We start from the raw sequence: 27,783 nt of genomic DNA, 5'->3' as shown, positions 1-27,783 counted from the left end.
AACCAGTTGTGTATAGAATTTTCTACTCTGACAAGCTTAATATATATATACTATAGGTAGGGTTTAAACTTGCCAAGATTTCAAAAGAATTACAAACTTCGGAACGGAATTTTGAGGCCCCTAGACGTTGACCCTCGGCTTCAGCCTGCCTAGCCTATTGGTAAATCCGGTCCTGACTGAATTCAATATTTATTTTTATGATGTTAATTTAAACTGATACTAATATGATGTCTCACATCCTTCAACCTAGATCACACGGTAATACAACCTTACCTCTTAATGGTATCTCCCCAATCAGTAGGATATATACAAGTTGTCCACAAAGTCCTTTTACAATTTCAATTTTGTTATGATGTCAGTTTTCAATATATCTTAACTAAGTTTGTTGTTTTTTATTAAGTAATTTTTTAAATTATTTTCACTATATTTAATAAATTTATGACGGCCTAAACAATATATGGTATCGATGAAGTCCCTAAAAAAAATCAAGACGTTATGGACACCCCATATATCTGTCAGGGACAACACTAAAAGGCTGAAGGAAGAAACGGATGAAGTGGAGGGAAAACGGAAGTTGAAGTGTTCCCAAAGGTGAAAAATTAAAAAACACTAAAAGGCTGAACACTAAAAGGAAGAAGTGGATGAAATTTCTTCCGACGGGTAGTTAGGTGGCTGAAGTCACTAAAAAGCTGAACACTAAAAGGAAGAGGTGGATGAAATATTTTCCGACGAATAATGAGGTGGTTGAAGTCACTAAAAAGCTGAACACTAAAAGGAAGAAGTGGATGAAATTTCTTCCGACGAATAATGAGGTGGTTGAAGTCACTAAAAAGCTGAACACTAAAAAGAAGAAGTGGATGAAATTTCTTCCGACGAATAATGAGGTGGTTGAAGTCACTAAAAAGCTGAACACTAAAAGGAAGAAGTGGATGAAATTTCTTCCGACGGGTAGTTAGGTGGCTGAAGTCACTAAAAAGCTGAACACTAAAAGGAAGAGGTGGATGAAATATTTTCCGACGAATAATGAGGTGGTTGAAGTCACTAAAAAGCTGAACACTAAAAGGAAGAAGTGGATGAAACTTCTTCCGACGAATAATGAGGTGGTTGAAGTCACTAAAAAGCTGAACACTAAAAAGAAGAAGTGGATGAAATTTCTTCCGACGAATAATGAGGTGGTTGAAGTCACTAAAAAGCTGAACACTAAAAGGAAGAGGTGGATGAAATTTCTTCCGACGAATAATGAGGTGGTTGAAGTCACTAAAAAGCTGAACACTAAAAGGAAGAAGTGGATGAAATTTTTTCCGACGAATAATAAGGTGATTGACGTCACTAAAAAGCTGAACACTAAAAGGAAGGAGTGGATGAAATTTTTTCCGACGAATAATGAGGTGGTCGAAGTCACTGGTTGAAGTCACTAAAAAGCTGAACACTAAAAGGAAGAAGTTGATGAAATTTCTTCCGACGAATAATGAGGTGGTTGAAGTCACTAAAAAGCTGAACACTAAAAGGAAGGAGTGGATGAAATTTTTTCCGACGAATAATGAGGTGGTCGAAGTCACTGGTTGAAGTCACTAAAAAGCTGAACACTAAAAGGAAGGAGTGGATGAAATTTTTTCCGACGAATAATGAGGTGGTCGAAGTCACTGGTTGAAGTCACTAAAAAGCTGAACACTAAAAGGAAGAAGTTGATGAAATTTCTTCCGACGAATAATGAGGTGGTTGAAGTCACTAAAAAGCTGAACACTAAAAGGAAGAAGTTGATGAAATTTCTTCCGACGAATAATGAGGTGGTTGAAGTCACTAAAAAGCTGAACACTAAAAGGAAGAAGTTGATGAAATTTCTTCCGACGAATAATGAGGTGGTTGAAGTCACTAAAAAGCTGAACACTAAAAGGAAGAAGTTGATGAAATTTCTTCCGACGAATAATGAGGTGGTTGAAGTCACTAAAAAGCTGAACACTAAAAGGAAGAAGTTGATGAAATTTCTTCCGACGAATAATGAGGTGGTTGAAGTCACTAAAAAGCTGAACAGTAAAAGGAAGAAGTTGATGAAATTTCTTCCGGCGAATAATGAGGTGGTTGAAGTCACTAAAAAGCTGAACAGTAAAAGGAAGAAGTTGATGAAATTTCTTCCGACGAATAATGAGGTGGTTGAAGTCACTAAAAAGCTGAACACTAAAAGGAAGAAATGGATGAAATTTCTTCCGACGGATAATGAGGTGGCGGAGGTCACTGAAAAGCTGAACACTAACAGAAAGAAGTGGATGGAATTTCTTCCGACGGGTGGTGAGGTGGCTGAGGTCACTAAAAATCTAATCACTATAAGGAAGAAGTACGTTAGGGTTAGATGATATTTTGTCCTATCAATTTTGAGGCGGTTGAAGTCACTAAAATACCGAACATTGGGAGAGTTAAATAGCCAAAACATATCCCGACGGAAGTGAGATTGGATGAAGACCCTGGAAGCGGACTGATGAGTAGGCATGCCCCTTTTAGATTTATGAATTGAATCGATTCAAATCGCAATTTTTTTCGAATCTGATTTACGCGATTCGAAAGAAAGAGAGCCGTTTAGCGAAGAAAAACAAACACTCCAAATAACACCAATTGCCAGACGGGAATGTAAATGAATTTTTCGTTATTTACTTTTATTTATCTGCCTTCATTCATTTTCATGTTCAGCGCAACACACCCTGATCATCACTCGAGATGCTGACGTGCTGTGTGGGTTATTAATTTCCTTCAATCTGTCAGTTGAGTGACTGACCTAAGTTTCTATCACACGCAAATTTAAATGGATCGTATACCCGAAAGTTCGTTGCAATTTTGTTAAAAATATGCAACAGCACACCTTCTCTGCGACTAAGTTATGGTACGCCTTGACATGATTTGATAAACGATCAGATACCGACTTCTAGAAAACATTTAATTTTGATTGAAATTTAATTTAAACTTCGTTGAAATTGAAATATTGGTACTACTGAAGTATGCGCACCAAGATGTCGCACAACCTGATCCCTAACCTCGTACACCAGTGATTTTCAACCTTTTTTGTATCGCGGAACACTTTTTTTATTCTAAAATTGTGACGGAACACCAAATGAGATTTTTGGAAATAAACTATATTATGCAATTAACTGACATCGATCATTTCGGAAAAAAATAAATTAACGAGATTTGATATTAGCTTGTCAACTTCAGCTGGAAAAGACGTTACACATATTCCGATTCAGAGCTACCGATGAGCTAGGAACAGAAATGGTATTTTAATGTAATATCTGGGCCTGTTTCGATGAGTTTCAATTTTTTATTCTGGCTGGAATTTAATTGAGAGAGACAAACACGCAGCTCTTTCTCGACGACTCTCAATTTTTCGTGTTTTTATACTCTTATGGCGGCCAAGAAAAGGGTGGGCAAAATCGAATCTTTTTTTCAAATCAAATAATTCAAATATTCTTAACAAATACCGAATAGTCCAATACCGAATATTTTTTATACGCAGCAGGGTCCAGAACGTCGGAGGTAGATTTGGAAATTAATAGAAACATTGAAAATCGGCAACAAAGCGATTTTTACTGGTTAATTTCGTCATATGCGCTGATATTTTGTCCCCCTGAACGTTTTTAAATTCCCGCCATTTGTTCTTTTGCGCAACTATTAATTCCCGTGGGTCGGCGGAGATCGAAGTTTCATATTATTGATATAACTATGAGTTCACATCAGCGACAGATTTTAATGACATTAAGGAGTGATTTCAAAGCCAAAATAATTGTATTCTGATATTTATCTTTTGCGCCGACTCTGATCTAACTTATCGCCGTTTGCAAATTAAATGTCCCAGTTTTAAGCAAATAATATTATCATTATCGTCAACGGGATGCACACATTTATTATTAAGACGACAATTGACTTTCTTAGGCTCAGTGTTATTTTCGAAATAAATCAATTTGATACTGTGATTAGATAAATCTGTGAAGCTGTGATTGCGTGAATAAAGAATGTTGATTTACAATCTGAAATAAAGGCATTTCTACGTTGTCGTTTGGCAGCACTCTTGAACGATATTTTACATACGCGACCTGATACCAAAAAAATTGTAAACAATTTTGTGCCCAAGTGCTTTTCGTACCTAGTAGAAGGGAAGACGCTAATTATAATTAATCACCTCAAGTCACCATTTATTTTACAACAAATCAATACCCCGACCAATATCATAGCTAATATCGTTACCGGGAAATTCATAATTTTATTTACGGAATTTGCAAATTCAACACTCCAAAAAAAACGTCTTTGTAACTCTTAATTTCCGAAAATGATTTTCTATTCGGGTCATGCATGCGGAGGCTAATAACATCTTTAAAATCTGGTAACTTTATTTTAGATATCTTATTTGGGTTGACGTTTCTACATTTACGGACTAGTGTCGGCACGCTTTTTGCATAATAACAGTGGAAGCCGAGGGTGAATTCTCGCGTAATCCAAGCGATCGATTTACCGGCGTGAATTCCGTGCCCAAGCAAAGCGGTACAGATTATGTGGTATTGTACATACGAATAGTAAAATGGCATTCGAATATTTTAATATTGTATTCGCTATTCGAATATTTTGCACAGCCCTAGACCGGCCATGCTTAAAAACTCATTTCGCAAAGATAGGTAGTGGAAAATGATAGCAAGATTGGAAGCGGTTGTGAACCGCGCTTTGTGAAATTTATATAAATCCATCGGACGGTTAAATATCAGTTATGACGTCATAATACTGCAAAAAAGCAATTTTCTGCGGAACACCCGGAGGTCTCTCGCGGAACACCGGTGTTCCGCGGAACACCGGTTGAAAATCAAGCTGCCTTTTTTCAGTAACGGACCGGTAAAGCCTGACCAAAATTTTGGCGGAACAACAAATTTTATACAAACGAACTAATCTAATAAATAATATGCGTTAGAAAATGTATGTTGACAATACATTCAAAAACGAAGGTGATACTATTCACGTAACGTATTTCTTACGTTAAACCCACTTCGATCTTTCGTTTTTGTAATTGCCATTTTAAACACCCAACCTCACATGAACATAACAATGGCATTGTACGTTTTCATGTCACCTTTCTGCGGACCGGTAGTGACCTTTCCGCAGACCGGCGATGGGCCGCGGCCCGGTGGTTGCCGACTACTGATCTATAGTATATGAAGGAATTTGCATACAATAAACAATGGAATAACTGTGACTATATTACCATGCATTTCATGTTTGCAGATTACTGCGATATATTTTTATATACCATGAGTTACGTTATCAGAATTAAATTAATACGGCAAGCATTTAAAATAGTGCTATCGGTCATAGATTTGAACATTTTGCGCAACACAAAATTATCCTAGTAAAAGTCCATACTTTTAAATACCAACCATTATCCAAATTATTTGCCAAAAAGCGGGATAAAGTATAAATTATATTTCTGACTTGCGACAATTTTTTCGTGAGTACGTAAATACGAATGGATTTTTTTTATATTCGGGCACTTCAATGTCCGCATATATATCTTTTATTATTTTATAAATACGAAAATATGTATCAAGAATTAATTATAATCGGGCAGTTTACCACACATTTTAAGTCCATGGATCGCCGTTGTATTTTGTAAATACGAAAATAGGAATCAAAAATTAATAATAATTGCCGTGATAATTGCCGTGATTAATAATAGATTGTCGTGATATTGTGCCCGAATATAATTTATTTTTGATTCCGTATTTCATTCCTTGAACTTAATATCTGTTTTTATAAATTTTGCAAGCAGTTCACGCACGAAGACTTTGAATAATGATGTATTAGTCAAATCGAAGTCCTGTTAGACCACTGGTTCTCAACCAATGGGCCATGGGCCACTGGTAAGCCTCAGAGGCATTTTGAGGTGGGCCACAAACATATTATAAATTACAAGGTTTGTTGATCTAGAACAGCTAGATATGAAAATATATATATATTAATTTGTTTGCACATTACATCAAAATTAAAAAGAATATAACGAGAATGTCATGGCCTTCAATTCGCCAGGCTCGAACTGAGCATAACATATAAAAAATTAACAAAAAACGAATCCACGAGGACATTGTCTCATAAATACGAACAGAACAAACATTAAATTACCCAATTCCTAATATATTAAATTTTCAAGTATTCCTCACTATTCATCGGAAGAAATTTCATCCACTTCTTCCTTTTAGTGTTCAGCTTTTTAGTGACTTCAACCACATCATTATTCGTCGGAAGAAATTTCATCCACTTCTTCCTTTTAGTGTTCAGCTTTTTAGTGACTTCAACCACCTCATTATTCGTCGGAAAAAATTTCATCCACTTCTTCCTTTTAGTGTTCAGCTTTTTAGTGACTTCAACCACCTCATTATTCGTCGGAAGAAATTTCATCCACTTCTTCCTTTTAGTGTTCAGCTTTTTAGTGACTTCAACCACCTCATTATTCGTCGGAAGAAATTTCATCCACTTCTTCCTTTTAGTGTTCAGCTTTTTAGTGACTTCAACCACCTCATTATTCGTCGGAAGAAACTTCATCCACTTCTTCCTTTTAGTGTTCAGCTTTTTAGTGACTTCAACCACCTCATTATTCGTCGGAAGAAATTTCATCCACTTCTTCTTTTTAGTGTTCAGCTTTTTAGTGACTTCAACCACCTCATTATTCGTTCTTCCTTTTAGTGTTCAGCTTTTTAGTGACTTCAACCACCTCATTATTCGTCGGAAGAAATTTCATCCACTTCTTCTTTTTAGTGTTCAGCTTTTTAGTGACTTCAACCACCTCATTATTCGTCGGAAGAAATTTCATCCACTTCTTCCTTTTAGTGTTCAGCTTTTTAGTGACTTCAACCACCTCATTATTCGTCGGAAGAAATTTCATCCACTTCTTCCTTTTAGTGTTCAGCTTTTTAGTGACTTCAGCCACCTAACTACCCGTCGGAAGAAATTTCATCCACTTCTTCCTTTTAGTGTTCAGCCTTTTAGTGTTTTTTAATTTTTCACCTTTGGGAACACTTCAACTTCCGTTTTCCCTCCACTTCATCCGTTTCTTCCTTCAGCCTTTTAGTGTTGTCCATCTGTCAGTTAATCTACCCGCGTTAAGGTTTGTGACTTTGTAAAGTGTCACGTAGAGTCGTAGACAACGTTTTGATTGGCTGGTTTTTAAATTCACGATGTGTGTGACGTAATCATGTTTAGGCCAATCACACCACACATCGATAGACAATAAAAGCTGTTGAGTTCTATATGCTGTGTGTCCCTCATAGACAGCACATCTCTACTGTTTGCTTGACTGCATATTGAATTAAATAAATATTACATACGTATTATTACAGAAAGTTATGTGAAAGAGCGTGACTGCCGAAAGCGGAATTGGCGCCGAGGGCGAGACGCCGTATTAAACCTCCGTGTCAACACACGCTTTAAATGTTCGTTGCGAAGGAGTGAAAAGCGATTAGAACGGCTTACTCAAATGGCGAACCAAGGCCTCTCATTCGGTTACCAGTCCATGTCGGGAATGGGGTTAGCTAGTTATTTGTTTTCGGGAGCATAACTTGATGGTGGCGGAAGCTGTAACCGACCAGCGGTTACGTGAACCCCCCTGCGGCGGCGAGGAATCCACCAATCCTCTCGAACAGGAGTCGGCAACCTTTCGTCGCTCGCGGGCAAAAATTGAGAGTTGCAAGTCTTGGCGGGCCGCATGTATTTTTAGAAAGTTAAAAACCGAACAGATAGCTGGTGAATCGCAATTTTTCCACACAAATCAGAAGTTGAAATTAAGACACCTACTTGTTGCATTACGCTTAATAGCTTTTCAACATCAAGGGACACACTGGATGGGCATCACTAATACAAGTCCAGCTTGTTCTGTTCATTTTCGAAAATAATTCTTCGCACACATATATATGTACTATCAAACATTGATTTGAATTTTTTTGCATGGTTTGTCAAATTTGAATAGAGTTTTCTTTCAATAAGATACTTTTATAAAAATCAAGCAGTGATATATCTCTCGAATGAAATATGGATTTTATTTCCTCATTGCATTGCATTGAATATTTTCTGCGCCTTAGAACCCGATGCACGCAGATCAACTTTTCTGCGTTTTGTTGTCATTTGTCTAATTATAATTGTTAAATTGTAGGCTCATTAATTAAACGAGTAGCCGTTTACTAAATTGTTAGGTCATAATAAAATTTAGTCCATACGTGTCTCGCAATAAATTCGTTTACGTAGAGAATATGATCGTTAAAACAACCGTTTTGCCGCTATAATTCTGTGAAGCGTCGCAGGCAGGCTCCACGCAACTCATTTCGCACATGGTCCAGAAAAAAAGGGGGGTCGATCCCGACCAAATGTAAAGAGACAAATCTTTTTCTGTACGAACTATAATGTTTTCGAAAAATAGAAACACCGGCTTAGGAAAACAGAAGCGGAAAAGCCGCCATTATTGGAAAATGGGAGAGAGGCCTGCGAAGTGTATCATTGATGGGCATGTATTTATTATTTATTGCAAAAGAGACACATCTCAGGGCTAAGTTACAGGCGACCACTGTGAGACAAACAATTTGCCCTAAAGTAAGGAAAACCTCATCTCTGAAGGGCAGGCATTTATACGCACTCAATCTCGAAGCAAAAACTAAGATGTAAAGCGGGCTTAACCCATTTCATAAAATGCAATTAGTAAAATTTACTGGTAAAATACAGAATAATTGGACAAACTGACTGGTAACACACCCATGCCCCTCCCCAAACCCAACAATGGCGATATAAAAGAAAGACAGAACAAAGAAGGACTGCGAAGTCGGAGTAATGTTTTCAACCCCCATATACCCTTCCCCCAACTCTGAATCAAAAATTAAATTTTGAATTGCCCAGAGTTGAAATACCATACATTTATAGTGATAGTCAAAGCAAAAATTTCATAGAGAAACGCGGAGCATTCCCAAAAGGCTATTAAAGACGGTTTACGTATATCAACGTTTTTGTTATTAAAATTTGGGCGCTTCCGAAGTATGTGCACCAAGATGAGGCACAACCTGAACCATGACCTGGTACACATACAATATTAAAAAATTATTAATTAATTATTAATTCATTTTTTAACCCAAAGTGGCTGAATTTTCCCTCGACTTCACAGCCGTTGAACAGAGGACAGCAAGAAAGAAAAATGAAGCACAACTTGACGACACTCAGATATATCTCGGATCCAAATATTTTAAAGAGAAATGAAAGTTGTGTGAGTCCAATGAAGCTGAAAGCAGACAGCTGTGACAGAAATCATTTTAAAAAAAAGTGCCAAAAATAGTCATGAATGGTTTTTTCAATTAAAAATTATTATGGACTGAATTCCTACTAAATTTCATTGAGTGAAAGAGAAAGTAGTCCGGTTAACTTTTTGCACAAACTCAATTCAATGTTAATATTGAGGAACATATGAGAATAAAAAAAGATTTGGGGATTATGCAGTTCAGATGACAGGTAACAATGTGTTTTGTATATTTTATTCTGAGGAAAGCTCTAGGCTGGCAGTCACTGATGGTCACATAGCTAAAAAAAAACACCAGACATGTAAGTAAATCCAAAATCAATAAAACGATTGTTTTTGGGATCAAGTTAAACCAATTTTCTTAATTCAACAGTTGAATTCATATTTCAGCAGCAGTTTGGTTTATAAACTGCACAAAGTCCGAAGTGGATCGAGTGTTTTCCCTGACTTCACAGCTATAGACAACACGCATATAAACATTCGTGATATATAATAAACAATAAAGATAGATAGTTTCACCAAACATACAACACTATATGCTTGCATGGTGATTTTGGTGTTTCCAATAACATTGCAGCTTATAGACTTATAGAGTCTCCATGGCTGCTTGTCTAGAGCCTTTCTCAAGAAAAAATAACTCGACCACATTGTTTCCTGTCGTCTGATCTGCATTTACCCCCAAACAATTCCATTCATGTATGTTTCTCAATATCCACATTAAATTTGGGGCGAGTTTATGCAAAAGGTAACTGGGCTACTTTAACATTTCTTTTACGCAATGTAACTGAAGTGTAACCAACTGTAACTTAAACAAAGATGTTAATATTACAACTAGGTAGTATTCATCCATTCATTCTATACAACTAGTTACTTGTGTAACTAGTACAAGTGCACGAGCAATTACTCAAGAATATTGAGTGTTCTTTAACATATTCTCTCTGAACTAGACTCTGCACAAACAACTACTCAAAATTAGGTCCCAACTAAAGTCCCTAGATTTTGACTAAAATAGCTATGGCCATGATCAAACAATGAGAGACTTAGAGCTGAATAAAAATAAAACGATTTGTTAGATATGATTTTGCCCGCCTTATTTGTTTCTAAAACTTTTCATTATTTACGTTCCATCCACACATTTTCAATAAACATTTCACATTTTTGAATAAAAGATATTTTCGATTTACTACTTGCTATTTGTAGCCTATTGCTAGCTAGATATTTTTCAGGTGGGGTGCGAGACTTGACAAATTCTTAAAAGGGGGTTAAAAAGTTCAAGAACCTCTGATACAAAAGAAAGCCCATTAGCGCAATACTGGCAAAAAACGATCTAGAAAAGCAAGTTTAATAATAGTGGCGAAATTTACTGGCATTTGATCACAATTAAACAGCATGGACCATGGGTGGGCACGGTTTTTAAACCAGGGGCCAAAAATTTTGCCAATTTAGACTGACGGGCCAAAAAAGTGTGACGTAAAAAGTTACATTTTATGAACAATATTAACAGTGTTACATAGCAAAGGTAGAAAACAATACGCCTCGTGTCAAATCTAATTTGAGCGCAATCTCAGCAAATTACTTGAGCTATTTTAGCTAAAACATCAAAATTTGATTTCAGTTTGGTTGTGTCAACATCAGGCGGGCCAGATTGAATTACCCAACGGGCCGGATTTGGCCCGCGGGCCGTACTTTGCCCATGTCTGATATAGACTCAGATTTAAATATAAACTTGCGGAATCCCTTGACTGTACTGGTGGAATACTAGCTCGATCGAAAACCACTAGAGGCATATCCGTTTTAGTGGTGTTACTAGTTGCCTTTCTATAAACACTCCTTCACATAGCGCCAAATCCATGCACAGTTTATAAATGCATGATTTACACTCATCAATGTTTCACAATCTTTTTGAACACAACAGGGATAAGTTATCTACGGTATATCACGAAATATATTAACTGAATTCAATATTAATTTTTATGATGTTAATTAATTTGAATTTAGACTGAACCACACTAACAGACTAATATAATATCTCACATCCTTCAACCTAAACTACACGGTAATATAACATTAAATCTTAATAGTATCGCCCAAATCGGTAGGATATATACGGGGTGTCCACAAAGTCCTTTTTACAATTCCAATTTTTCATGTCAGTTATAATATATCTTACCGTAACTAGGCTTGTTGGTGGAATGGCTTGTGGGTTATGGGTTGTGACTTTGTAAAGTGTCACGTAGAGTCGTAGACAACGTTTTGATTGGCTGGTTTTTAAATTCACGATGTGTGTGACGTATTCATGTTTAGGCCAATCGCACCACACATCGATAGACAATAAAAGCTGTTGAGTTCTATATTCTGTGTGTCCTAGACTAAACGGCACGTCTCCACTGTTTAACTGATTTCATATTAAATAAATATTACAAACGTATTATTGCAGAAATTTATGTGAAAGAGCACAACTGCGAAATTGATGCTGAGGGCGAGGCACCCGTATTTAACCTCCGTGTCAACAGTAGGATTTAAATATTTATCCCGGGGGAGGAAAAGCCGCTAAGACGACTTAATCATATGGCAAACTACGACCTCTCACCCAGTTACTAGTCCATGTCAGGTATTTTTATAAAATAAAACAATATTGCAATAAACAATATCGATTAAAATCAAAACATCAAACAAGAAACAATACATCATTGCAATACATAACAATGTCACATTTCAGATCACTCTATACATGCCATTTTTTTGACTTCTATAAAATAAAAAACATTATTGCAGTAAACAATATTAGGTACTAAATACCATTTAATCCTATCTATAAATCAATAACAAGTCATCCCAGACGACCTTATACATATACATAAATTATTGTAACTAGTCTTTTTATTAGATTTTTATATAAACTAAAATAATATGGAAAATGAACAATATTATTCAGCAATAATGTCTGCAATTGCATGTTGCAGTTCTAATTTTTTGTTACACAATTTAATTTCACCTTGGGTAGGCTTCAGATATGGACAGGAAGTGTGTGACATGTGATGCCCATAGGTCAAGTCTAACATTATTATCGCTAGGCCAGGGTAGGGGAAGGTGGGGCACGTTGGGACACGGGGCACAGTGGAAAATCAACTCTAACACTAATACTATATTCGGAATCCGGTCCGCGGTTTGATGTTTCAATCCGCCCTTCGATGAGTTACAACGTCCCCGCAAACGGACAGCGGATGGGTAGAGCGACGCAAGCTATGAGGTGAAATTGGTTTTGGGGGGTTGAAACTAAAATTTCACCGTTCCAGTTTTTTCTTTTTTCTAACTTAGCCTTTTCAACGTGACAAACCACCGTCTGATATCTTTCAGCTATAGTCCACTGTGAAATATTTATAACGTTGGCGAGTGGATGTGCCTTCCAAATTTCGCCGTGGGATGATCCGAAAATATTTGTTTCATATGGGGAACAATGGACCGGGGTTCAGTGGGACATGCCCTACAAGGCAAAATTAGACAGTGTTTGATACAACAAGTGCTTAGAGACCTAGAGATGCGTTATATTTTTATGTAAAATTATGGTATCTTTCGACTCATGGACCAATATGAAAAATATTCGAGAATCAAAAATATTTCCAGATTTGGATTCGGATTAGAAAATAATTTAATTTGTAAGCGAATTTTTTGGTGAAATATCTGAAATATTTCGGTTGAACATTGATTTTAAAAATCTTAAATCTTTAAATTTGAGGTCTCCATGTTCTTTAGACGATTATGCTGATTGGTTGCTTATTTTTAAGGGCATACTTCGTTGAATTTTAACAGAATGACCCATTGTGCCCCAGGGTCTGTCCGAATGTGCCCCACAAGTGGGGTACAGTGGGACACTTGACAAACGTTTTTCAAAGCATTTTGGTGGTAAGATGTGTGTCGCAAGGGAATTTCTTAGTCGCTGAATAAAAATTACATTCACCCCTCTCTGCATTAATCCCGTAAAGTCATGTGAATGTGCAGAATAAAGGGCTCAAAATATAAAAAAGAAAAAAAGTGTCCCAACATGCCAATTGCCAGGGATTGAAACGCTGCCTAATCCAGAAACTGATCCTGGCACGTACGATGTTTAGAAAAAGAAGTTTTTTTTTTACACTGAAAGAGATTAATAAACTCCTAACCCAAAATAGCTACAAAGTGTAACACTGCCGGTATTTTCATCATATACTGGTTCCGTACGTTTATTAGGTACTGTAGTGAGGATTTGTGCAATTAACGGGAATTTAAGTGTACGGTAACATATTCCAAACCTATTGTCCTGGATCCCAGACGAATAAGGACGCTTCTTTGCACATTTTCGGGTAAAATGTGAATCCCCCAGTTCCTCCCCCCCCCCCCCCCCCTGAATGTAAAAAACAGATTATTTTCTGTACATTCCATATTATTTTCAAGAGAACAGAAAAAACAGCTAACGAAAACAGAAGCAAAAAGCTGCCATTATTGGAAAATAGGAAGGAGGCTGGTGAAGTGTATTATTCATCTGCAGTGATTATTTATAGTAAAGAAGACACCTTCCTATGTTCTGGGTGTAACAGCTCGCCCTACATGAAGAAAACCTCATTTCTGAGCAATGTTACTGGCAACCGCCACAGGACAAGCACTTATAGACACTCACTGAGAAGTAAAAGACACTTATCTTGAAGAAAAAACTAAGGTGCCAGGAGGTCTTAAACCATTTCATAAAATACAAACATCCAAATTTGCTGGCAAAATACGGAATAATTGGACGAACTGACTGGTAACACCCCTATGCCCCCTCCCTCAACCCAATAATGGAGACACCCACTGAAGAGAGACAGAACAAAGCAGGACTGTGGAGTCGGAGTCATTTGGTCAACTCCCTTACATCATTCCCCCAAACCCCTCACCCTGGCTCAGAAATTCAATTTTGAATTGCCCAGAGTCGAAATATGATACACTTATAGTGATAGTCAGTAAATTTTAGTAAGAACAAATAGTAAAAATTTTGTACAGAAACGCAGAGCATTCCCAACGGGCCATTCATATACATACAAGGCGGTTCGCCTATGTCGAAGTTTTCGTAATTAAAATTTGATTTTCTCAAGAGATGCCGTCAAAATATTTTAAACTCATAGTCCATAGTTCTATTTTTCAAACAAAATTTCTTTACCAAGCGTTCCCAACAATCTATTCAAGAACGTTTGTTTACATTATGTCAAAAATTAAATTTTTTCAAGGGCCACAGTCAAAATTTTTTTTTCAACTCCGGGGCCGCAGACATAATTTTTTTAATCCAAAGCGGGTAAATTTTCCCCCGACTTCACAGCCCTGGAACAAAGGGCAGCAAAAAGGAAATAATGACGATACTTATATATATCTCGGAACTCAGATATTTAAAGGAAAAATGAAAGTTCTGTAAGTGCAATGAAGCTGAAAACAGACAGCTGTGACACAAATCATTTAAAAAAACTGCCCCAAAAAGGCGTAAATTGTACTTATCTTAGAAACAATTAGGAACATAACCTTAATTACTGATAAATTTCATTGAATGAAAGGTAGTCTAGTTAACTCTTACACACAAACTCTCCCCCAATTTAATGTGGATACATGAATGAAAATAGTTGGGGATACTGCAGTTTTGGTCATAAGAAAACAATGTGGCTTTCTTCTTCTGAGAAAGGCTCCAGGCAAGCAGCCAAAGAGACTCGATGGCAATGTTATTGGAAACACCGAAATCACCAGGCAAGTAAGTGATCCGTACATAAAAATAACACATATCGAATGTGCTCAAATGATTCAAAATCAGATTTTAGTGATACACATAGCAAATCTTCTTAATCCAGCAATTGAGTTAAATATTAGGTGTAAGTTTGGTTACTAAAATGCACATAGTGTGATGTGGACCAGGTATTTTCTGACTTAACAATTATAGACAACACACATAAAAACATTCATGATATATAATAAACATTAAAGATAGATAGTTTCACCAAACATGCAGTACTATGGTGTTTTCTGGATTATAATTGAGTTATATATACAATTCTTGAATGGCCATGTATAACTCATGAATGGAAGGATCATAATATCTTTGAAAATGACAAAAATATTTATATAAAATTTTCACACCGCAAAAACTCAAATCTAAAGCTGCATTCACACGAAAAGTTTTTATGGGATCATAATATTCAAGGATGAAGTATTTTTATGATAAAACTTGGATGCCATAACATCACAAAAACCTTCTCGAATATACCAGAAACCACTTTATTAAACCACTAAACACTGACTGAGAATTATTCAGGGATTAAGCAAATAGCAGGGTTCTTATGCGTAATAGATAGAATAGGATTTACATATTTATCCTGGGATATAGGAAATCCGCTAAAACGGCTTAATCATATGGCAAACCACCGTCCACCACTGCCTCTCGTCCGGTTACCATTCCATGTCAGGTATGGTAATAGTCAGCCAGTTATTTGTTTCAGATGCATGAATTTGAATGTAGGAGGAATATATCAGAAAAGGTTGGGAACCAATGTCTCATTATGATCAATCTATCCATGGGTCATACTAGGCGTAAGAAATTGTCAATCGAAGTCTTTAAGCTCTATGGCTGCCGCCACCAGGTTGGATTGCATCAAGAGCCCGCGGGATATCGTAGTTGTGCGCCTCCAATAAACGAGAGAGCCAACCGCCTTCATCTGAAAATCCCATTGCGAACATCTGCTTCAGAGCGACTGCCAGACGTGGATCTAAAAAAAAAAGAACTGTTATAAGATTTTGATCAAAAAAAGGCCCTTCAAAATTGTAAGAATTACTGATAAAAGGGTGCTCCAGAAGTATGTGTACCAATATGGAGGTAACTAATTTTGTTCGCCTAATTCACATCAAGTTGTGTAAAGGGACTGAAACTCATGGGCAGGGGGTAAATTCACTTGGCTAACACAGACAGATCCCGAACTCGTAATAGAACTAAAATATTCTCTGTTCAACCGGAAAGCATGAGAAGAATCGGAATAAAATTATGGCCTAATCCGAAGCACTCAACTAAAAGTAGAATGAGTACTGATAGAAGAAATGCAGGTTTGCTCAAGGTAAGGTCTCGAGCCCTAAACTAAAATTGGAAAGATTTTTGATAGAAGAGTGCAAGCAAGTTTGCTCAATGCAAGGTCCCGAAACCTCAACTAAAAGTATGAAGATTACTGATAGAAGAGTTGGAAGTTTGCTCAAAGCAAGCTACCGATTGAGCGCGCCCCACAGGGGGAGGCGTAGAGAGTTTTTTTGAGGGGGCATGAAGCGAATTGAAAATAAAAATATTTGTTAGGTTTGATCTTGCCTACCTTATTTTGGATATTTACATTTCTTTATATTGGATATTTACGTTCCATCCACAAATTTTCAATGTGTCTTTTGAATAAAACATACTTTCACCTTACTATCTGGCATTTGAAGCTTATTGTTAGCTAGTCATATTTGAGGTGAGGCGCGAGACTTGACAAATTCTAATATATTGGGCGCGGCTTAAAAAGTTTGAGAACCACTGTCCTACATGGACTGGCCTTATGCGTTTGCTTTTCCCCAGGTTAGATATGTGAAATACTGTACAATATTACATACCGATATTACTTGGTGAGTCAACATGCATTGTTTCAAGTTTCTCAGAAGCTAAAATGAAAAAAAAGGTTGAATAAAATACCAATGAAGTGTGACCTGGCAGCAATAACCCCAACTGTTCATAATGAAATTATTCTGACCGAATAAATAATTGGCAATAATATCTATCGTAATAGAGAACATAATTTTCATGCACCAAATTGTCGGTTTAGTTCATAACTATGCCAACAAATGCTAGGCTTTAATATTCACATATTAGCAGCATCCTAAAAAAATATCTTAATCAAACTTTTTAAAGTCAATTTATTTTAAATTTTGCCATCACAAATGCTACCTAACAAAATTGTTGCATGTAACCCCAAGAAAAAAGTTTAAAGCCCCCAGGGATGCAGACAACCAAGTTTAAGAAGTCCAGCAAAACTGACACTGTTATGTCAAAAATAAAGATGGCGCAACACGTATTAGAAAACGATATTATTTGCCAGCGTTTTGAATTTTGTTACAGAAAAACTTAATCAGGACAATGATATGGATTATGACATTCGCAAATATATACATAGGCACTTATAGCAAGGAATAGACAATTTTTGAGGGGTTTTTCCTATCCTATTTTGGATATTTACACTGCTTTATTGTATATAGATGCAGAGAGCTGTTGTGCTTGTATCTTCATTATCCTTAGCGTGGAGCATGTTTATGAGCGTCTTATTGTTAGCTAGTTATTTTTGAGGTGGGGTGCGAGACTTGACAAATTCTAAAAATAGGGAGCAGATTTAAAAGTTTGAAATCCACTGATATATGGTAACTCCTAATTATCAAGGGAAGCTTGTACAGAGCCTTGTTCATAGTGAAATGCATTTTAAAAACATGGATTAAAAATTACCTGTCTGCATCTCTGAGTCATCTTCATCTTGCACAACTGTCCAATCAGCTTCATTCGGTGGCGTGGTGGAATTTTCTGGTGCAGAGGCTGTGTTAAATAAAACATGGTTAGATGGGACTTGCTATCAAGGATGGGATAGGATTTACATACTTAATCCGGTGGAGAGGAAAGTTGATAAGACGGCTTAATCATATGGCGAACCACGGCCTCTTGTCCGGTTACCAGTCCATGTCGGGTATGAGATTAGTAAGCCAGTTATTTTTTCTCCGAAGCAAGGACTTGATACACTGCCTAACCTGGTACACACACTATGGAAATACCTTATCATCACTATTGAGAGTCCGGCTTCCGACTTTGAGGCATTCAGTTGTTTAAAAAAAAGAGGAAATCTCCAATCAATCAAGTCAGGGGTATGCAACCTTAAATACTGGAGGGCCAAATACAAATAGCTGGGTGAAACCATGGGCCGCACTTATATTTAACATAAGTTTTCTAGTAGTTGCAGGCACACAAATCGGTACTCCTGAAGTATGTGAACCAAGATGGCGGACACCAGAACGTAGTATGTGTACCAGGTTAGGGTTAGCCATAATTTCAGGTACAAATAATACGGCAGTCACTTGGCTAGTTCCTGAACTCGAAATACAACTAAAATAATGAAAACTAGAATAAAATAATGGCCTAACCCTAACCTGGTACACATACTATGTTCCGGTGTCCGCCATCTTAGTTCACATACTTCGGGAGTACCCAAAAATTTTAGTTAGTGATCTTATGACATGCGTTGTTCGCTTCGTATAAGCTAGCTGTCAGGGTATTTCAACGCCATAGGCCTAAATTGTACTCGGGTACACGCTTTGCGAAGCAAAGGATTTGAATTACTCGCAAGTACCAGATAACTAAATTAAAAGCTTGTTCTGTGGGCGGCACACTATTCCAAATTAGCCCTTCTTTGCGGGGCGCACAAATTTTCCTTGTGGGCCTGCATTTGGCCCGCGGGTTGCACCCATCTGACCCAAGTAACAAGAGCTATCGAGACCATGAACCCCAAACTTAAAATGATCAGGGAGTTCAAAGGTCACTTACGTTCAGTCGTCTTTGGTGGAGTCTCTTGCGAAGACGCAGGCTGCTCGTCTCCACACCTCATCTTCTCCTCGTCCTCTTTTTGTTTCTTTTTTATCTCACTCTCGGCACATTTTGTTCTCTTTCCGTGGTGTTCAACATCTATGTCTACATCAATTCCCAGTGGTTTCAAAAATCCAGCGACCGCTTCACCGACAGAGCTTAAGTATGCTTGTGCTGTTTTGATAAAAATATATTTTGACTTAGTGGTTAAAACTTTTAATTTAACTATGCCGGCATCGCATGTAAAAAATCCCCACCGCGTAAGTGTTTTTCTAGAAAAGATGGTTTAAATATCTCAGCTTCAAAACTCATGCCCCAGGATAGTGGTTTCCAACCTTTTAGGGCTTGTGGCCCACTTCCGAACGGCATTTAGCACTTATGGCCCCCTTGTTTATCATTCCAGTAGTATTTATAGTGTTATTTTGATTGACAGATTCCAAGCCCCACTATGTTCAAATAATCCATGCTCTACAAAGTGAAAACACTCTATGAAATAACCTTATCAAACGATGAAACTAGGAACAACGGGGAGTTTTCCTGTAAGGGGAAAAGTGGAAATCATTTTTGCGCCTTGCATTATGGACCCCCACCCCTTCAACTGCTCTGTGGCACCATTGAGGGCCCCAGTTGCAGGCCCCCAGTTGGGAATTGCTGCCCCAGGGTGTAATACATGGGGTGGTGTTTGCATTGACAAACTGTAAATGCCGAGTCGACCTTTACTGATATAGTAGCTGCTAGTTCTGAGTGAAGACGTTGCACTAACAGAGGGCCAAATCAACAGATTCCACTTCTTTGTGGCTAAACATACAGATAAAACCAACCCCTCTATTCAAGCGTAACGACCTTTGACCCCTGCTTGAATTATATAGTATTATCCTATATACCTTACCTGTTTCACTAGCAGATCCCTGTGATTGTTCTTGGTGTTGAGTGTTTCCATCAGGACTGGATGATGAGCTTGCTTCAGCTCCTGGGGTTTGAGATTGGGCCTGAAATGAGAGACAATAATGGTTTAATGCTATGGACTGCAGACGTCCCTAAACCTCGGGTGGTTCCATTACATTTGAACCCACGTACATTTGAACCCATGACAATTTCACCTGTATGCTATTGCACCTATGGAATTTTTTTTGTTTCACGGATAGTTAAACCCATACTAACCCTAACCCATGGGTTTTAGCACCCGCATATAGATTGAACCCGTGGATATACGCATGGGTTCAAATGTACATGGGTTCAAATGTACGGTCACCACCTCGGGTCAACAGTCATCTGAGTCTCAAGTCTAGCAAGTCTCTAGCTCATCATTGATGACGAGTCTGAGTCAATCTTAACTATTTCCACACACAAGTGGTAACTGTTTTTAAGTCTATTCTAAAATCCATGTTAAGATGAAACCAACTATTGATGACATAATATGATTAAGAGCATAGCTGGCCATATCAAAAATCATCTTGACAGCGTTTCTCTCCCTCAGTTCAAATATGAAATCCTATCTCAAAAGAACGTACCTGTGCATGGCAGCCAGGTGCTTGCTGACCCCAAGGGCCAAACCCCCATGAGTGGGGGTGTGGTGGGGGCGCGAATCCAAACTGTCCCTGCCATTGATGTGGAGGAGGTCCATGAGGAGGGGGTGGAGGATGATGAGGTCCATGGGGACGTGGGGGGAACCCAAAACGTCCTTGATCATGGGGGTAATGGCCATGCCCAAACTGTTTCGCAAATTTCTTCCATCCTCTGCAGAAATCCTCTCCTGTAGCTGAAAAAGGAATTTATTGTTAAAAAATTATTTCAATATTTTTTGGGTTCTCTCAACAACTAAGGCTCTTACTTAAAAATCTTCAGAAACATTCGAAAATATAATTTTGTAATATCGAAGAAAACAAACAATCAAAGTGCCGATTCTTTTTAATCGTCATTACAATACATGAAAAAGCGCAGAAAATTGTTTGAAGATTTCCCTCGAAAACAAATCACGTGGCTGGCAGCGAAAAGTGGCGATCATTTGGAATAATCTAAAATTTGCTGAAAAAGTATTCAAATACTTCGATATTCAATCAGTTTTAAACAACCCTGTCTAGGCATGAGCGAAATTTTAAAAAGTAATTACCATTTTCGCCGTTGTTTCCATCTTTTTTAACCTGAAAATGAGATAAACAAAGTTTAAAAAATAATTGAAGCAGATTTAGAATACCTGGATTAAAAAAATAGAATAATGCAATTGAAATGCTGCCCAGTCATGGTTGATTTATTTATTGGGCCAGAATCAAACAGAATCATATTAGAAGATATATCTATCATCATCCTTGCAAGAATATACAGAGTTTCCATGAAGTCCCTTCACAATTTCAATTTTGTCATGAAGTCAGTCCTCAATATATGTTGACCAGGTTTGTTGTTTTTCATTCAGGAATTGTTCAAGTATTTTAACTTCATTTATTACCACGTGAGGTCCAAAACAATATATGGTATCGATAAGTTCCCTTTGTAATTTTAAAAAATTTCAAGACTTTATAGACACTATATATTATGAGGATTCACTAATCAGAAGAACCTTATATTATCTATACAGTACCAATGCTGCCCAGTCACGCTTGACTAATTATTATGCCTGTAAAAAGTATAATCTTATGTAGGAGCTCAGGGGCATTGGCCAAAAATTTCAAATGGGGGGTTCTGCAATATCTGTTTGTCAAGTTAGATCGAAACAGCTAGGACCGGTCAAACGCCAGAAAATGTGTGTTTTTATGAGTCTTGAAGGTGTAAAAAGCATTTCAAGCTACTATAAATCGCTATGTATGATATGCTTTTTTTTTACATTTCAAAAGGGGGGGAGTTTCGACACCCCCCCTGGCTACGCCCCTGTAGCAGCTACATACCTTCACGAACAGACGAAACAATCCATCGTTAATTTGACCGAGAGCCTGCATCAATTCTTCATCAGAACTGAAGGAAATGAAATCCTCTTCAGCATCTTTGTAATGCAGAGTGTACGCCTCACCGATGTTAGGGAACACTGAAGAAACCTGTTAACATATTGAAAATGAAAAGTGTTGGAAAAGAACTTTATCCTTGGTTACGCAAAACAAGCATGCGAGACCAGTACAACACAATACAGGGAGTCCTCGACTTACAACGTCGTTCCGTTCTTGAGACGCCGTGTAACCCGAATTTCAGTGTAAGTCGAAACATTATATATAATTACTCTATACATATCGTACTATATTGTAAAGTATGGTACTGAAATAAAATGTACAAATAATGCAAAAATAGTACTTTATTAGAAAAACAGAAAACAATTCCATATCAAATGAATAAAAGCAAATACAGTACAGTATTAATAAGATGGTGGAGAAGTTCGAGTAGGTAGATGGTAGAGGCTCTGTAGTAATTAGTATTATCTTTTATATTTTTATGGAGTGCGTTCGTAACCACGAAACAGCGTTTGTCGGGACCGTCGTAACCAGAAGACATACTGTACTCTGATTCCAAAAAAAACCCCGAATTGAAAGACATCAAATATAACTGTGAGTGCAAACCCCACCTTTACAAGACAGTCAGGGCCTCCATTTCGACGTCATCTAAATTTGCAACCACTGAGTTTATTGGAAAAAATTGATTCGGTATACCGAAAAATGAAAAGTCTTACTGTAGCATTCAAGAGTGCAGCCAAAAAACGCAAATTTGGGCACATGACGGTTACAATTCATTTATATTATTATGCAGACAAGCATGGCGCAATTTGACGCTTATGTGTTTGTTTTATAGAACTAAATTTCGGGACATCTTGGAATTGGAGAACTGTGCCATAGTTTTAATACAAGTTTTCACAAAGCTAGGCCACATTCAATCAACTAAAAATGGAAAGAGTACTGAATTGCAAGCTTTAACTGCCTTTTTTACAAATAAGGTAAAAAAAAATAAAATGACCCAATTAACAGATAAATGACAAGGCTACACAGGGCTATTTCAGTATTTAACAAATTGTTCATTTCGCTCCAGCTGAAAGCTGTTCCCATTATTTTTCGTTTTGTAGAATACATTTTTTTAAAAAATTTGTTAAGTTCCATGTCATACCAGTCAGTTGCAAGAGCATTACTGGATTTGTCATCGCTGTAGGGTGGTTTACATAAATGCTGGTAGGCGCCGGCTTTATCCACTATCAAATTCATGTATTTTATCCCAAGTTTTTCTTACCTTGTTCTTCAAATAGTCATAGCTTGACGAGACGTCTGTATCAATCGTGAAACGACGAATTTCTTTCACATTGTTCGGATTCCCTTTGATAAGGTATGCTTTATATTGTAGAGACATTATTCTATTCTAAATAACGCTTTCAATTCGTACTTAATCGTAAAGTATTGTATCCTAATGCTATATCAGAATATTGAAAGGAAAAGAAGATTGGAATGCATGTAGATGTAGGTATAATATTGTAATCGGATTTTTGTAGACTCTGAAATTAATCCAGCTGAGAGGAAAGCTGAAAAATGCTCTACTCACAGAATTCAGGAATTATTGTGTACGGTAGGTACCTTGCTCTGCAAACCACTTTTTAATAGTTCAGTAATCAGTATTTCTTCACCATCATGATAATATATTTTGTAGGAACAAAATAAAAACAAAAGTTACCGGTACCGGTACTACTGTACTACCTTACATCAGTATGAAAACTGCTTATTACACTTCAACATTATTATCTTGACTCCGTAACCTGGTAACTGCAGATTTATGTATAAAATCTAAATAATGACGACGGAAAGATCAGGAAAATGGGCAAAACCAAGATAAAGGTTTATAGCAAACACTATCTGACTGTAACCAGCGTTTGTGCCTATTCACCAACACAAATGGAAAAACATCAATCATACTACAGTACTAGAATAAATTAATGAACATCGTACATAAACACCAAGAAAATAAAATTCACGGTTGAAGCCTATTTCTGTATTTGTAAAATTTGGATGAGTGAAATTCGTGAAGAATAAAAACAACAATTCGAGGTTATGTGACGGCGCCTGTGCCGAAATGCCAATACCAATATTAAAATTTATCCCAATTAGGATAAATGTTATTAATGGTATTGACATTTCGGCACAGGCGCCGTCACATTCAATGTCAATCCAATGCCAGAATGCCGAAATGCCAATACCAAAATAACATTTAATTGGTTAGCTGCAAAAATATATATTCTAAAATCAAAATATTTAACTTCAATATGGCAAAACAACGCAACGCAGTGTCTCGTCAACAAATATTTTCAAGACTATGCCTCGGGCCAACAGAAGTCACGCGAATTTATATCCAAAATAACTCTTTCTAGAACGTTCTTTGTCTGTGATTCAGCAAAACATGGAGGCCGCCACTTTGTTTTGATTGCACAACGTGATCACGTGACGATGACTGTTCTTTGTTTCTTTATTATATTTGCAGACGTGTAATTTGAGATATCTCGTGACCAGGGGATTCACCGGAATTATCACTGTGTTATGGTCGCGCGGTGGTTCGTAATGTTTAATATATTAGTAATTTCTTTTTCTAGAACATTCGTGAGGGTTTTACCTCGCATTTCATGTGCTAAATATGGTGAAATAAGGTCATGTGAATCATTTTGCTATGCTAGACGTGTCCTGCGTGAGTTTCAATGGCCTATTTTACTTCACATGTCAGCTATGCCGTACTTCAAATACATTGTGGCCTATGCTTTTATCTGCTTATGTTTTATTAATATCCATTACTCGATACTAGATAAATTTATACTCCTAATCATATGGCGATGAATAGACTAGTTCCTGTCAGTACACAATTATATTTTTCCATATTCATTCTGGGGAAAGGTAAACGATTAAGACGAAATAATCACTTCGCAAACCACAGCCTCTCGGTAATATCGAGGAATAGTTGCCCAGTAACTCGTTCCAGATGCGCAGATTCGATGACCGAGGAAAAGGTAATCGACCTCGGACGTCGAGGAGTTCATCAATTTCCGAAATATTTACGGTGTTATGGTCACGCGGTGGGTCGGAACGTTTGATATATTTTCTCATACGAATTTATTTTGTGTGCAAAATATGGTGAAATACAGATGGTGTCAATCAATTTGATGTGATAGACGCGGCCTGTGTATGTTTGGATGGCCTGTTTCTCTCTCAGGCAATCTATGCCGTACTTCAAATATCTTTCTTGATTGTCCCACGTTTCATTGGTGGGTTTGAATTTTGGAGTAGATGAAAGCCGATAAGACGGCTTAATCATATAGCGAACCACGAGCTCTTGTGCTGTTTCCAGTCCGTATTCAGAATAGGGCATATTCGTCACAATAGCGACATAGCCTACCGTATACCGGTAACCTGCCGCCAACTGCTCCATGTTTTATTCACATTCATTACGAAATGTGAATTCCGAAAAGAAAAAATCATATAGCGAACCACGGCCTCGAATCCCGTACCAGCCCATATTGGGAATGGGATCAGTTAACCAGTTATTCGTTTCAGATGCATAGATTTTAATGGCGCAGGGATGTCGAAGAGTTCAGCAATTACCAAAAAATATTTACTTTGTCGCGCGTCATAAATTGCGTCGCGTCATGTCATAAATTAGGTACGTATCGTCGACCGCCGCAAATTTTCCGCTTGTCATTTACCAGGCACGAGTCGAAGATATATATACAAATCGGCAGTTGTTTAACGTCGTCCATGAAGTAGTCTTCGATATGTCAGTTTATCTTCCATACATTATCCAGGTATTGTCTCATTCACTTATCATGGGCCTAAGACGAATGCAAAACTCAGTAATTGTCTAACTAAGGCTCATGGTTGGTACATATTCCACTAGAGCTGACTTTGAAACCAATAATACTTTACAACCGATTGTATTTTAACGACCGTAAGCGTACTATTGGCGACGAGTTCGAGGTAGAGAGCACTTTTTATTTTTGTGTATTTTGCTGTTGTTGAATGTAATGATTACGTGAATCCACGAAGACTTGTGTTCCCATACTTTGTATAATTATCAAAATTCCACCTCTAGCGAAACGTTTAACTTGGCCCAAAATAACTCAAAATAGATCAAAAAACAAATTATTATCTGTATATTATTATCAAAAAATAAATTATTATCTGTAAATGTAGTGTCTGACATATATATCATGAGATACTGGTTCTTCTAATAAACATGCCTTATAATATGAAGGGAACTCTATAAATGTGCAGCGTGTGTGTTTGTCTCATACAACCCGTGGAATAAGTTGGTATTTTACAGAACAAAAAACGATAGTTGTCAGTGTGGATTACCAGAGATGGAAATAAAGCGATTAAGGATGCAATTTATACCTTTACGAAGACTTACTTTATATATTTTGAATTATATATATGAAATCATATTTTGTTTAGTAATAGTTTTCGATTAAATATAATAACTTTTAAAACTATAAAAGTCATATATTAAAAGCAAACCTTCACATATCTAAAGTGGGGCTAATGTTCTAAAATAAAGAATTAGGTGGGTTCCGAATCAAATACTCGGAAGGTCCGGATTCGGACCGAGTTTCGCCAGTTGAGTAGCCCTACTATAATGTATAAATTGCGCTTTTACTGTCGCGAATAGGCACATGTTTTTTCTATATTTTTAAACAAGTTGGAATAATGTTTTAATCGTGTATCAGTATGAAAACTTTGCAGCGGGTTTATGCACAAGACAAATCATTTGGTGCATATTTTTAGCCATCGTAATCTGAAATAATCTAGATTTCTTCCAGCATTTCACTTTGAATTTACACAATTTGAAAGAGATTGTTGTGTCAACCCGTATGTCCTATGCTTGCTTTAAATAATTTGATCCTGTTAGCCACAAAAGTTACAACTCTCTATGGCTACTTATGGAATGAAGTTCTGTAATGTGTTAAATCATAAAATGCGCATTTTTTGTTGTTTGTTTTAGCATTCCAAGATTTATATAATAATGACAGAACCAAATGTTTCCTCTAATTCTAGTGAAGGTGACCCTTCACCCCCAGCTGCTCAATGTGAACTTCCAGGTCATCCCCAACAACCCGGTATCTCGGACTTACAGCATGAAGAACATGCTCAATCAAGGAGAGTGATTGGGGGGCAACCCATCATAGAAGACATTGAACCTGAAGAAGCACCAGAACCTGCTCCTCCAGTAGCTGGTCCTGACGAACGCCCCGCTCCAGGTGTTACCATAGTACAACACCATTACCACTACAACCAACAAAGAACATTACACTATAACAATGGTCCTGTTTATAAAGGCAAATTCAAAGGCGAAATAAGTGGGTAAGTATGCTAAGTTAATTTGGTTTGTAGCTGCGACTCTAATTTTGATCTGAAGAACACACCGATTTATCTTTGACAACTTATTTTCATTTTGTAAGAGATATCACCCTTCGTTTAAATATATTTTTCGTACCACCTGAAGTATGCGCACCAAGATGTCGCATAACCTGAACCCTAACCTGGTCACAATCTGAGTTCAGGTTGTGCGCCATCTTGGTGCGCATACCTCAGGAGTACCTCTATTTCTATATGTTGTTGTGTGAGTTTCAAGTCAAGATAGTATGATGCATGAGGTATATCCATGAGAGGATACGACGATACGAAGTTGGATGTAAACAAAAATTTTAGTCAAAACAATATTCCACGAACCTAATGTTGTGCTGACTTTGAGCTTGAGATACATAATTGCTAAATATACGCAGTTTGACGTTAGCGCATGTGGTATTGATACGGAATACCAACAAAATTAAATTCTCACACTTATTCCCGAAACTGTCAACATTTTGATTTAGGACGAAGATGGATGTAAAAGACTCGAAGATAAGATCAATCGGAGGTAAATTTTGTGG

At 37.2% G+C, this 27,783-nt stretch overlaps 1 protein-coding gene across 2 annotated transcripts; it reads right to left on the bottom strand.

Moving 5' to 3' along the window:
• Positions 1–14,492: 14,492 nt before the first annotated feature.
• Positions 14,493–23,321, bottom strand: LOC120334762 (sequestosome-1-like). 2 transcript variants are annotated; one of them, XM_039402264.2, is made up of 9 exons: positions 23,115–23,315; positions 21,797–21,943; positions 21,028–21,058; positions 20,429–20,676; positions 19,807–19,906; positions 18,879–19,091; positions 17,793–17,879; positions 16,913–16,960; positions 14,493–16,047 (listed from the first exon to the last, which is right to left on the bottom strand). In XM_039402264.2, exons 1-9 carry the CDS (start codon positions 23,229–23,231, stop codon positions 15,896–15,898), a joined length of 1,143 nt encoding a protein of 380 aa, XP_039258198.2. In that variant the 5' UTR covers positions 23,232–23,315; the 3' UTR covers positions 14,493–15,895. The 2 variants fall into 2 exon arrangements, with proteins under 2 accessions (XP_039258198.2, XP_077969448.1); XM_078113322.1 differs by lacking the exon at positions 16,913–16,960 and having other exon boundaries at positions 23,115–23,321.
• Positions 23,322–27,783: the final 4,462 nt, after the last annotated feature.

This window comes from Styela clava, chromosome 1 (genome assembly GCF_964204865.1).
Source record: "Styela clava chromosome 1, kaStyClav1.hap1.2, whole genome shotgun sequence".
NCBI lineage: Eukaryota > Metazoa > Chordata > Ascidiacea > Stolidobranchia > Styelidae > Styela > Styela clava.
This window is presented reverse-complemented; position numbering and strand designations above follow the sequence as displayed.

Coding starts and splice junctions, on each gene's coding strand:
- LOC120334762 (XM_039402264.2), bottom strand. CDS start 23,231: ATGTCTCTACAATATAAAGCATACCTTATCAAAGGGAATCCGAACAAT. Junction 21,944..23,114: donor ATGACTATTTGAAGAACAAG/GTAAGAAAAACT, acceptor ATATGTTAACAG/GTTTCTTCAGTGTTCCCTAA. Junction 19,907..20,428: donor CACCTGGCTGCCATGCACAG/GTACGTTCTTTT, acceptor CTCTCATTTCAG/GCCCAATCTCAAACCCCAGG.